The sequence below is a fragment of the Rhipicephalus sanguineus genome, chromosome 9 (assembly GCF_013339695.2).
Source record: "Rhipicephalus sanguineus isolate Rsan-2018 chromosome 9, BIME_Rsan_1.4, whole genome shotgun sequence".
Lineage (NCBI taxonomy): Eukaryota > Metazoa > Arthropoda > Arachnida > Ixodida > Ixodidae > Rhipicephalus > Rhipicephalus sanguineus.
Window position 1 is genome coordinate 29,761,633 of NC_051184.2, and position 12,651 is coordinate 29,774,283.

The following is a 12,651-nucleotide window of genomic DNA, read 5'->3' on the forward strand; positions in this document are numbered from 1 at the left end:
GCTGGAGAAATAGAAACATGAAACTTAGACCTTCATTTCCTCTTCTACTAATTAACCTATGGTGGCGAAATTATTGACAATAGCGTTCTGAAAAAAAAAAAGCTTGTCTGTCTAAGCCGCTTTAATGTCTCACTTTAATGTCCCTTTAACATTATTAAGGCGAGAGCCGTAGATACCTCATCAAACGCGAAAATTGACCGGCGTTCCGCGTCGGCGGCGTCGGCGCCAACAAGATTGATGCAAGTAAGCATGATCACGCAGTGACGTCACAACATGACATCATCGCGACGGCAGAAATCGCCACATTTTGTGACGTCACTATGACGTCACATTACGTGACGTCATTGTGGTGTTCGTGAGTATCGGGTTCAGTGTTGTGCGCGAGTTTCGGTTTAGGCCACAAGCGATTCCACCGCCAGAGGACCAAGCAGCAGCGCATGCGCCGAGGGCACGCTACCCTCTCCCGAAGCCAGACCCATTGTTTCCATGTATTCTCAGTGTGCTTCTAATAAACGAACGTAACAGACGTATGCAGCACTGGCGACGAGGGAAACGAAAACCCACTGAATATACGGGTGTGGTCCACTGCCAATGGCGTCTCTTCAAGCTTCCATCGAGCCCTTCTCGGGGAAGGCCTGGACGTCATGGATTCAACGCCTTGGATTCTACTTTGTTGTGAATTCCATCACAGCCGACGAGAAGAGGCGAGCCCTGCTCCTGACTCTGTGCGGGCCGGAGACATTTGAAACCGTCCGCGCACTGGTCGCACCAAAGAGCCCAGGAGAAGTGCCGTATGAAGAAATCGTCCAAACCTTGGCTGCACATTACGACCCACGCCCATCTGAGCTGTACTGTCGCTGCAAATTCCAAAGACGCGACCAACAACCAGGCGAGTCCATTGCTGTTTACGTTGCCGCTTTACGTAAACTCGCCGCGGATTGTAACTTCGGCGTTGGGGCATTGCCCGCCGCTGAGGCGACGGCAACCACGGCCGCCGCAACCACCGCGCTCCCCCTGGATATCATGCTACGCGACCGTTTCGGCTGCAGTATCCGAAACGAGCTCGTTCAACAGCGTCTGTTCGCCGAGAGGGACCTTACTTTTCAGAAGGCTTTCGACCTCGCCGAGAGAGCGGAAAGCGCTGCCCTGCAGCAAAAGAGCATCAAGCTCGAAACAGAAAAGTTAGAAGTGCACAAAACAAGCCACAAGAAAGGAGGCGCAAAGGGAGAGCAGCACACTCCACGCAAGGCACACTGCTACAGATGCGACGGCTCGCACGATCCGGGTGAGTGCAAGTTCCGGAATTCTTCGTGCAACTATTGCAAGAAAATTGGGCACACTGAAAGAGCTTGCATCGCAAAGAAAAAGCAACGCAAAACTGCTACGCATCAAATGGAGCCTAGACCTGCAAGCAGGGAAGAGTCGGGAGACAGTTCAGCATGGGGCCTTAATACAGTAAAGAGCCTGCAAGCATGCCCGAAGTTCATGGTGCCGCTACGCGTTAACGGGAAGCTTCTAGAGTTCGAAGTTGACTCTGGTGCAGCGTATTCGCTAATCAGCAAGGAAACTTACGACAAGAGTTGGTCTACAAAACCACCTCCTCTAGCCCAAGCAGACTTAAACCTCCACACCTGGTCAGGAGAGCACTTGAGCCTCGTTGGCACTGCTCAAGTACAAGTGCGGCACAAGACTAAAGATTACGTTCTTCCATTGCATATCATGGAAGGCAGCGGATGCAACCTTCTGGGCCGTAATTGGTTCAGTACTCTCAAAATCCGGCTGCAAGGCGTAAATCAAACGGATGATGCAACGCACACAGAGCCCGCAGTGCTGCACCGCCTATTAGAAAAGCACGCACGTGTTTTTAATGAAGATGTCATCAGCTACGAGGGACCCCCAGTTCACATTGAGCTAGATCCAAACGTCCCACCACGCTTTTGCAAGGCGCGACCGGTTCCTCTTGCGCTCAGACCGGCTGTGAAGGAAGAGTTAGATCGCTTGGAGAAGCAGGGCATTCTGCAGCCAGTGCAACACTCGGACTGGGCAACACCCTTGGTGTTGGTTCGGAAAAAGTCCGGATTGTTAAGACTGTGTGGCGACTATAGAAGCACAGTAAATGCAGCGTCCTTGAAAGCGGCATACCCGCTTCCCACCACTGAGGAGGTGCTGTCGACTCTTAGAGGTGGAAGAATGTTTTCAACGCTTGATCTATTTCAAGCCTATCAGCAACTTCCGGTCACCGAAAACACAGCAAAAGTACTGACCGTGAACACCATGAATGGACTGTACGCAGTCAAGAGACTTCCATTCGGAATCTCAGCAGCACCAGCAATATTCCAAAAAATCATGGAGACAACTCTCGCAGGAATTCCTGGCACCAGCGTGTACCTCGACGACATAATTGTCTGCGGAGAAACGCCAGAGCAACACAACGAACGGCTAGACCAAGTGTTGTCAAGACTGGGTAATATGGGCCTGCGCCTACAGAAAGACAAATGTCGATTTGGGGACATGAATGTGGAATTCCTAGGACATCGCATCGATGAACAAGGTGTGCATACAACTGGAGCGAAGGTTAAAGCCATCATCGATGCACCAGCGCCGAAAAATAGAGTTCAACTCCAAGCATTTTTAGGCTTGCTTGCTTTCTACGACCGCTTCCTCAAGGACAGAGCGACAGTGGCCTCACGACTGTACAAGCTTTTGCATAAGGAAACACAATGGATATGGGAGAAGGAGCACCAAAAGGCATTCGAAGAGTTAAAGAAACTCATTCGCGACAGCACAGTGCTTGCTCACTATGACGAGCGCAAACCTCTTCTCCTATCATGCGACGCTTCGCCCTATGGTGTTGGCGCCGTTTTATCGCAAGTAGATGAAAGCGGAGCAGAAGCACCTATTGCTTTCGCGTCCCGAACGCTTGGCAAGGCAGAACGGAATTATGCACAACTAGATCGGGAAGGACTTGCCGTGGTATTCGGCGTTGATCATTTCCAGAAGTATATAACTGGAAGACATGTGACTATTACAACTGATCACCAGCCGTTACTCAGCATCCTCGGGCCGAAAAAGCCGCTTCCGCAAGTCTTGTCACCACGCATGACCAGATGGTGCCTGAAGTTGTCCGCTTACGACTACGACCTTGTGTACAGAAAAGGCAGTCGAAACCAGAACGCAGATGCATTGAGCAGGCTGCCACTGCAGGGAGATGACGACGAGCCATCCCCTCCCGGCGATGTTCTGATGCTAGAATGTGCGATTGATCCCCAGCTTTCACCCAAGCGCATTGCAGAGCTATCGCGCGAGGACAAAACTCTCTCAGCAGTTATTCAAGCAGCCCAGCAAGGAAAGCCACGAGTAATGAAAGGCGACGACTTCCGACCATATGTGAAGTTAGCGTCCGAGCTGTCGACGCTACAGGGATGTTTGCTCAGGGGCTCTCGAGTAATAATTCCGATCGCAGCTCGTCCCGCAGCTTTGAAGATTATTCACTCAGGGCACAGGGGCATCGTCGCTATGAAGGCCTACGCAAGAGGTTACCTTTGGTGGCCTAGCATCAGCAAAGACATAGAGAAGACTGCCCAAGAATGCAGACCATGCCAGGAAAACCGAAGGGCACCCGCGAAGGCACCGCTTCCCGAATGGCCAAGAGCAGCACAACCATGGGAGACAATTCACATGGATTTTGCAGGACCCATTGAGGGCAGCATGTTCTTGCTTACCGTTGACTCATTCAGCAAATGGCTTGAAGTACGGCAAATGACGAGCATTCAGTCAAAACACCTAATTAAGGAATGCAGAAACATTTTTGCAACCTTTGGTGTACCGCGAAAAATTGTCACTGACAACGGGCCGTCTTTCGTCTCGGTCGAAACAGAAGATTTTTTCAAACGAAATGGAGTGAAACATGTCACGAGCGCTCCGTACCATCCTGCCACGAATGGTCAAGTGGAACGCATGGTCTTCGAACTCAAGCAAGCGCTTGCAAAAGAGAAAGACGTCCCTATCGCACACCGACTTGCGCGTTTTCTTCTAAAGCAGCACACGACAACGCATGCCGGCACGAAGAAAACACCCGCCATGATGATGTTTGGTCGTGAACTCCCGACCGCATTGACATATCTGAAGCTCAGCTCATTGACGAGGAAGGAAAGGAAGGACGACGCATTCGCAAAAATCAAATCGTCTACGTGAAGAACTTCGCAGGCGACCCGGCATGGATGAAAGGGACAATCATCAAACAAGTGGGTCGTCGGTCTTGGTTGGTCAGCACAGACAGAGGTGTCGTGCGACGACACAAAAACCATATCCAGACTACGAGACAAGAAGCAACTCATGACAACGCTTCTACCACAGAATCATCGGGAAATACCCGCCAGCCTTCGCTGCTTCCATTTTTCCTCCCAGACGGCCAGGCTGACAATCAGCAAGAGGTGCCGACTGCAGGCGCTCCAGAGTGCTGTGCCACGCCAGCGCCACTCCCATCCGACGACACTTTGCAGGGACCACCACAGCGGCCTCCGAGACGTCGCCGTCCCCCCGACCGTTACCAAGATCAGTGGTGACTCAGACAAAGTGGGGAGGGATGTGTGGTGTTCGTGAGTATCGGGTTCAGTGTTGTGCGCGAGTTTCGGTTTAGGCCACAAGCGATTCCACCGCCAGAGGATCAAGCAGCAGCGCATGCGCCGAGGGCACGCTACCCTCTCCCGAAGCCAGACCCATTGTTTCCATGTATTCTCAGTGTGCTTCTAATAAACGAACGTAACAGACGTATGCAGCAGTCATCACATGACATTGTCGCTTGATCGAAGGTGGGCCGATCACGGAAGGTAGTGCAAAACCACGTTAAGTGCGGGAAGTTTTCGGAGGGTGGCGGGAAAGGACCAATACATCGACTGAGGAACAAGATAAGACGGTTTTCGCCTTCGAGTCGTCTTAGGTGAAGGCATAGCATATGGGGCCCTGTGATTTTTTTTTAGTTTTCGTTTATTTCTTATTTAATACTCAAAACTCACGCTTGATACTTACGCTTAACCCTTCCACCGAGCACCGCGGCGTCCTTACGTGGAGCAGCTGAACGGAGTAAACATACTGCCACTCGAGATGTGACACGTGATACGTACGGATGCCGCCGCGCTCTCGGCCACGCATCTTGTAATTATATCGAGCCCGGAAATCCTTAAGGCACGACCTTTCGTATATTGCGCGGCCTTTCGAGCGCTGAAAATAGGCAATTCGTAAGCAATTTCGCCGTACAGGATATGGAGTGCGTTAAAATCCCCAGCTATACCGCGCGAGGGCGTCCTTGTTCCGGGCCGAAGAAGAATAGAGGCCGCTTGTGTAGGCACGCAGGCCGCACTTATGGACGTGTTGTTACGGCCTGAGTCAGCGGTTGAGTTAGCTACCACGGATTAAAATGCGGTGCAGTGCACGACACTTGTGTAAAGTATTGTCTCTTTGTCTCTAAGTCCACTGGACATGCCCAACAACGCGTTCAACACATTCTGCGCTGATGGTGGTCATGGTGATGGTCTCTGGCGCAGCCAGGGCGGGGGGGGGGGGGGGGGGTGATTCAACCCTCCCCCCCGATGTTTTTTTTTTAATTTTGCGTGTGTGTATATACAGGCACACATACAAACGCACGCACAATTATACATAAAGTATGGTTGAACCCCCCCCCCCCCCCCCAACAAAAAAAAAAAACATTTCTGGCTACGCGACTGGTGATGGTGATGTTGCTACAGGCGGCGAGCGCCTCTTTTCTTTTATTATTATTATTATTATTATTATTATTATTATTATTATTATTATTATTATTATTATTATTATTATTATTATTATTATTATTATTATTATTCAGGATTCTATTGGCCATAAGGGTGGGTTGAAAGGCATCACAACAACAAACTGGGTATTGCAATAAGAAGTTCTCAAAAAATGAAAATAGTTCAGCAGAAGCTTCCTCATCAGTTCTTCACTGCCTGTACCGCCGCACTTCTGTGCTTCGCGCTGCTCACATTCATCATGAACGTAAACCCCACATCGCCATCTACATGACCCCATCTGGCGAAAAGAGTGTTCCACACTCGCCGTCATCACTACAAGCGGCGCTGACTAACACTCCCACGTTCGCATGCATATAAGTACCCGATAATGTGAACGAGGGGACGACCGCCGCCGTAGCTTAAATGGTAAGAGCATCGGACACGTAATACGAAGGTTGGAGGTTCGGTCCCCGCCGGCGGCAAGTTGTCTTTTCGTCCACTTTACTTTCTTCGCATCTGTATCGCGAGTACTGCAATACGCTTAAAACAGTATACAATTAACGTCCCCTATACCTTCCTTAGCTCCATTATCAGCTGGTTTTCATGAAGGTCTATGCCTTGTAGTACGCGATGAAATACGGTATTCCTCAGCAACACCAAAAAGCCTTGGCGGAAGAGAAAGCGAAACCTGTTGCAGACGGAAGTGCAGCGGTAGCGGCGCTCGCGTTCTAAGCTTGCGTTTCGGGGCCAAGGTCCCTTCACTTCACTTGCACGTGCTACGTCCTTCGACCAAAGGCTGCTGCCGCGCTTAACCCTGAATCCAATCGCGCAAAGAGCGTAAACAAGAGATCATGATCGCGCTGTTAGTAAACTGTATACTACGCGATGCGCGCGGTGTGTGAGGGAAAGCTTACCGCAGTATACGGGCCGCGCCAAGGTCCTAAGAAGCGGCTATCGCGATGCAGGCCTTTTCCGGGGTCGCGTTCTCAAGCACGTAGCTAGCAGTACTAGTTAGACCTTGTGGCGTAGTAAAGTCAGGCAAGAGCTATTTCGGATTAGTGCCTACTTGTGCGTGTGAGCATCGTTGCATGGGGTTTGAATGAAGACAAGGTTGCCGTTATAAAAGCGAGTAGCTTTACATTAGTGATAATTTAGTCAGTATTAACAAACAATAACAGACATCAGCCATTGTTTGGCCGACACTAGCTAGTGCTAGTAAAATGGAGGTAAACACGGTATAAGCCATGACGCCTACCAATACGAGAGCGTCATGGGATTGAGGTCGAAGGATGGCAACAGATGATAGCCTACGCTATCCAACAAACACGATTGAGCTAACATGGGGCAGAGGGGTACTCGGAATGATTTTGACTACCGTGGGGTTGTTTAAGGTGCACCTTTAAATCTATGTACAGGGATTTGTCTGAATTTCACCTCCATAGAAATGCCGCCGTCGTGGCCACGGGAATCGCTCCCGCGTCCTCGAGCTCAGCAGCAACTACACCTCAGTCGTTGAGCTACCACGGCGTCTAAGCAGCTTCAGCCCAAAGTGCAAACACTGACACGAAACGAAATGAATGCATGAAATGAACGTTTATTTCCGGCTTCTCAGCCTGCAAGTTTAGGGTTACCCTAGGTGGGAGGGTCCCTTATTCCAGGAACCCTCTGGCCGCAATCGCGTCCCGGGCTCTGATGACGAGCTGTAAAACCCCAACAATATTAATTATTGCGTTTCATTGGACGACAAACGAAACGAAATTATTAATAATTGTCGGGGTTCTACGTCCCTAAACCACGATATGATTACGAGGGACGCCCTGTAGTGGAGGGCTCCGGAAATTTCGACCACCTGGGGGTTCTTTAACGTGCACCTAAATCTAAGTACACGGGCTTCAAGCATTTTCGCCTGCATCGAAATGCAGCCGCCGCGGCCGGGATTCGATCCCGCGACCTTCGGGTCAGCAGTCGAGCACCGTAACCGCTACAGCACCGCGGCCGATTACACGAAACAAAACGACAGTGTGCAGGACGGGTGAGATTTAGGGGTGAAATTATAGACATTCGTAGGTGTCAAAATGGAATCGGCTCGCACAGGCGAGACGGGTATAACTGGAGGCCGTCAGGAGAGACCTTTTTCCTGCAGTAGACGAATGACTGATCATGAGGTTGGCGATGGTGATAATATCAAAGCAATTAAGGAATTCCCGATAACTCGTCCAATCCAGATTGAGAAAGTTCGATATGTGAGCGCGCGTGCGCCGTACCTTCTCGTGGCGTCAAGGTTTCCTTATCCGTTATAATCTGTGGATATAGTCTCGGCTTCGCAGGTAATACGGACCATGGCCGAGCACCAATCTCTCGGAGTGATCTCGCAATGTCGCCTCTGCTTATCGAATATGGCGGTCGGAGATGACCCGTCCCAAGGCTCGTCGAGCCATGAATGGGCTTACGGACTCTATAAGCGTATGTCTGTATAAGCGAGAGCCGTAAGCGGCCTTGCCTCGTCAGCGAACAAAGTGTATTGATTTGCGGAAGGCCGTTTGAGGGAAGGGCAGTCGGCATGGGACAGGCCGGGCATACCGCACAACGTTGGTCGTTGATAACACTGAGCCTAACTTCAAGGAGTCGCGAAGGCAGGCCGCGGTAGGATATAATATCACTTGTCAAGGGCTGTGTAGACAATTGTGCACGCTGAAATAGTGGATGAAAATTGTAAGAAAGCGCGGATGAAAATAGCGATGCTTGAAACGTCTTGCGTAGTGAAATTCTCGTCGTTGAGCTTTTCATTGCCGTGTCGTTTTACTTGTTTTTTTCTGTTTACTTGTTTGAATTAGCGTCACCTGTTTTATTCTTTCTTTATGCACAATGCACGGAAAAGCCTATTTTAGAGTGCTCAACCACTAGTTGCAACCCATGTATTTAACAGAACACAAACAGTTGCTATTAGGCATGTGCTTGAAATCATACTAAAATGGCTAGATTATTATAGTGAAACGAGTTGAAACGTGGACGCGTCTGCGTTTTCGCGCGCTGTTTGATCGTGTTATGAACTAATTAAATTAAGTTATCGGGTTTTACAAGCCAATAATACGATATTGTCACGTGGTCGTGACGACGACGAAGACGGCAGCAGACGTGTTCGACACTAAACTTTCTATTTGGGCGAACCTGTGCCCGGAAAATGAAACGACAAGGTACAAGCAATTCACGCTGTGCACTGAGAGCGGCGAACAGAGCGTCGGCCGTGGATAACCTGACAAGCGGTAAAGCGCGTCGGCTTTTATACGTGCGCTGTCGAAGATTCCAGCGTTATCGCTGGTGGCCGCTTAAGCTCTCGAAGATAACACTTGACTATTCGCGTCCTGCGCGCAGTCTTCACGGAATGATCTTAAACAATCGCGAAGCTTCTGAAACATCGCGGCGCGGTCTGCGCCGAGCGTTGCAGACAGTCTTTCCGGGTGAAATCGGAATAAATCAAAATAACACACGTGGCAATATAATTATGAGGTACGCTCTAGTGCTCGACTCCGTGATTCTTTAACCCGGAGTTTAACCCAGAGTTCAAAGAACCACTTGGTGTTTTTTAATAGTGCGCCTAAATCGAACTACAGAGATGTGTTTTCATTTCGCCCCTTTCTAAATGCGGCATCGTGGCCGGGTGTCGATCACCCGTCCACGAGCTGATAGATAGATAGATAGATAGATAGATAGATAGATAGATAGATAGATAGACAGACAGACAGACAGACAGACAGACAGACAGACAGACAGACAGACAGATAGATAGATAGATAGATAGATAGATAGATAGATAGATAGATAGATAGATAGATAGATAGATAGATAGATAGATAGATAGATAGATAGATAGATAGATAAAAAGCTAAAAAGCCTAGCCATCCGCCGACCGAAACTTTCAGTTGAGTTGTTTATATGTCTATATATATGCGCGTCAAGTTCCAAGAGAGAGGACTGTAGCCATGTAATGTCACTCAAACGCGAGCACGCATCGTCGCCGAAGGTCGTTGAACACGGAAAAGAAGAAAATGAAACAAAAATATACGTTGCGAATGATAACGAGAGTTCCACTTTCGCCGTTCGCGGTTTCTTTCTGCTCTTTATTTCATGGTTCGCGTTTGTTTGTTTAATTTTTCGAACGACCTTTCCTCTAGCGTTACGCTTTCGCTTTACCTCCTGTTCAATCGTGTATCGTAAGAACGCCAGTGACTTGCGCAGAAACTGGGACAACAGGTGTTAAACGAAGCGAGTGCAAAAAGAAACATCGAGTCGTGTGTCAGTCAAACCAAGCCCCCCACCTTTGGGAGACGACCGAACCTGGCCTAGCAGTTAGGTGCAGCACCGTGAAAAGCTGCCGTCGTTTCAACTGATTGCTGTACAAGAGATAGAATAGTATGTCAGTCTGCTCTGACAGATTCTCTTGTTGTCCTACGTTGTACTAAAGCGGACTGCAGAAATATTTTATGACACTCAGGTTGCAAATTTTCGTCGAACAATTTAGTCGAACTTTTTAAGCAGGATTTTCGTAGTGTCCCAACCTTTAACAAAGTGAAGCATACCCGTAGTGGTACATATATATTATTTTATTACATTGTTATAAAGGTGAATAGCCGAGACAAGCCAACAATTTGCCAACATAAGCCAGTACTAATATTATGTGCGTAAATGCGCTAGGCTTCACAAGGACGATATCTTATTAAAAACACTAGTTAGTGTATATTTCGTCCTAATGCGTCCTTAGCGTCCTAAGCGTTACATGGTAGTTTGCATGTCATATCTTACCTTAATAGAGGCTTTCTGCGCAATTTTAGGTAGGAAAATGTCTTTTTTTTAATTCTTACAAAAAAGAAAAAGCTATTTCTGAAAGCCTATTTTCGTACTGTAGAATGTTTCCAATTGAAAAAATGAAAACATTATCAAAGTTTCTGAAAATCCGGTATTTTTTGACCTCGCACACAAAAGTTCTCTTACGATACCACTTTAAAAACATGTTTAGTGTTCTTGAGAATTTGGTGCTCTGTTGTATGCGGTTGTATGCGGGGTAATTAGCAATTGCATGCAGTTGCATACCGCCCTGTCGTCGTCTCATGTCTCGCGCTGGTGTCACGCAGGTCCCACGTTTGATACACATAAGCTGATCAGGCTGCACGTTTGGAACGCCAGCGCCAGAAAAGAGCAGAAAAATGCAGATAAACACAAGATAAACACAAGGGAAACACAAGCGAAACAATGCTGCGCAGTACGCACAGCTTTCACTTGGAGTAGAACTGGCTTAGATTTTCTTTCTGTGCGGTATTCGCCTTTCGCAGCACTGCACGCAACTACCCGCGAAGACAACGTCGTGCGCGCGCGTGCCGTCTGCTTCGAGTGCTTGAAGCAGATGACGGCATACGTAGCGAGGCTGCGCGGCCTGCGTTGGTTCCAGCTAAGAAATTGCGCACGTGCCTTGGTCGCGTTGTCGTCTGCAACGGTCCGTGACCGTCTGCTACGCGACACGGAGGCAGAAGAATTGAATAAGCATAGCAGACGACGAAAGACGAGAAGTACTGTGCGAAAGGAAAGCCCGGGCGATACATGCGTCGCTACGTGCTGTGAATCTATACACAAGAAAGAGAGAGAGAGAGAGAGAGAGAGAGAGAGAGAGAGAGAGAGAGAGAAAAGCATTAGTAATAGTAAACCAAGTGAGGAGGAGATTGACTAAACAACTGTTTTCTCTTTCTTATGTCTGTCTGCGTTTGTGGTTGATGTGGTTTCAAGGCTTTGTTCCCGATATGAAAATACAAAAAAAAAAAATGAACGACGTATTGAATATGATTCCTGGTCTTGTTAAGTTAGTGCGATGTATGGCGACTTACGACTGAAAAAGGAAAATGGGTGTTTGTTGTGTGTTAGTAGGATGACGTCCAAGAGCATGTGCGCATGATAACATGTGTAGATGTGCATTGCGCGGGATCACTTAATTGCAGCGAAATGGATAAGTGAAGTTGATATGCATTCGCCTCGAATACGTACGAAGTGTTACAAAAGACGGGACGCAAGAAACGACAGAGCAAGACACAAAAGATTATTGAAGACGCTTCCCGAGCGACAAGGCTGCCCCACTTGAGGTGTAACTGATTATCAGGTGTAACTGATAATGTAGCCATGGGCTAACCATGAAAAAAAAGAACACAAAATAAACTTACTGTCCGAACTGTGCAATGAAGATGATTAATAAAAAACAAAAAAAAATAAAGCGAAATCCGTATCGTTAAGCACAATAAATGTCAATCCGTTGGTTGTTTGATTGATAATAATTGGCTGGCTTGTAAAGTCATCCTGTTGTAATTCCTATTGGAATTGACAGTATGCATAAATAAAGCAATAGCGGGGCTGTCACTGCTAAACACGACTTAGTGTTGGACTTAGAAAACAGTCTTTACTACGTTGGTCTTTTATTTTCAGCTGCCGCTGGCGCGATGCAGCCGCTGCGGCTCTGTACCGAACCCGCGGAAACTTGAGGAGTGGTCAGCATCCGAATGACCATTGCCACTGGACCAGCGTGGAGAGCGCGGACGGAAAGCAAACAGGTGGGACGCCTTGTAGTACGTTATTCCGTCATTTGAAATTTGTGGAAATAGAAGAGGCGATATTTGATGCAGCGTTTTTGGGAAACGAAAACGCGTCACCCCCCCCCCCCCCTCTCTCTCTCTCTCTCTCTGTCGATGCGCATTCGCGTGTGTATGTGGTTGTGTGTTCGATATGTGACGCCTTTCTTCGTGGTTCCTTGGCTTCATTGTGTCTCGGTTTTATAAGGTTTTTTTGTGTAACAAGGAAAACGAGCCCCTGATCCATTCCCCTTCTTTCCTTCATTCATCGAGAGGGTCTC

The 12,651-nt window shown here is 48.3% G+C and overlaps 1 protein-coding gene across 1 annotated transcript; it reads left to right on the forward strand.

The window, feature by feature from the left end:
- Positions 1–591: 591 nt before the first annotated feature.
- On the forward strand, positions 592–4,565 carry LOC119405417 (uncharacterized). Its single transcript, XM_037672255.1, has 2 exons — positions 592–3,424; positions 4,408–4,565. Exons 1-2 carry the CDS (start codon positions 592–594, stop codon positions 4,563–4,565), a joined length of 2,991 nt encoding a protein of 996 aa, XP_037528183.1.
- Positions 4,566–12,651: the final 8,086 nt, after the last annotated feature.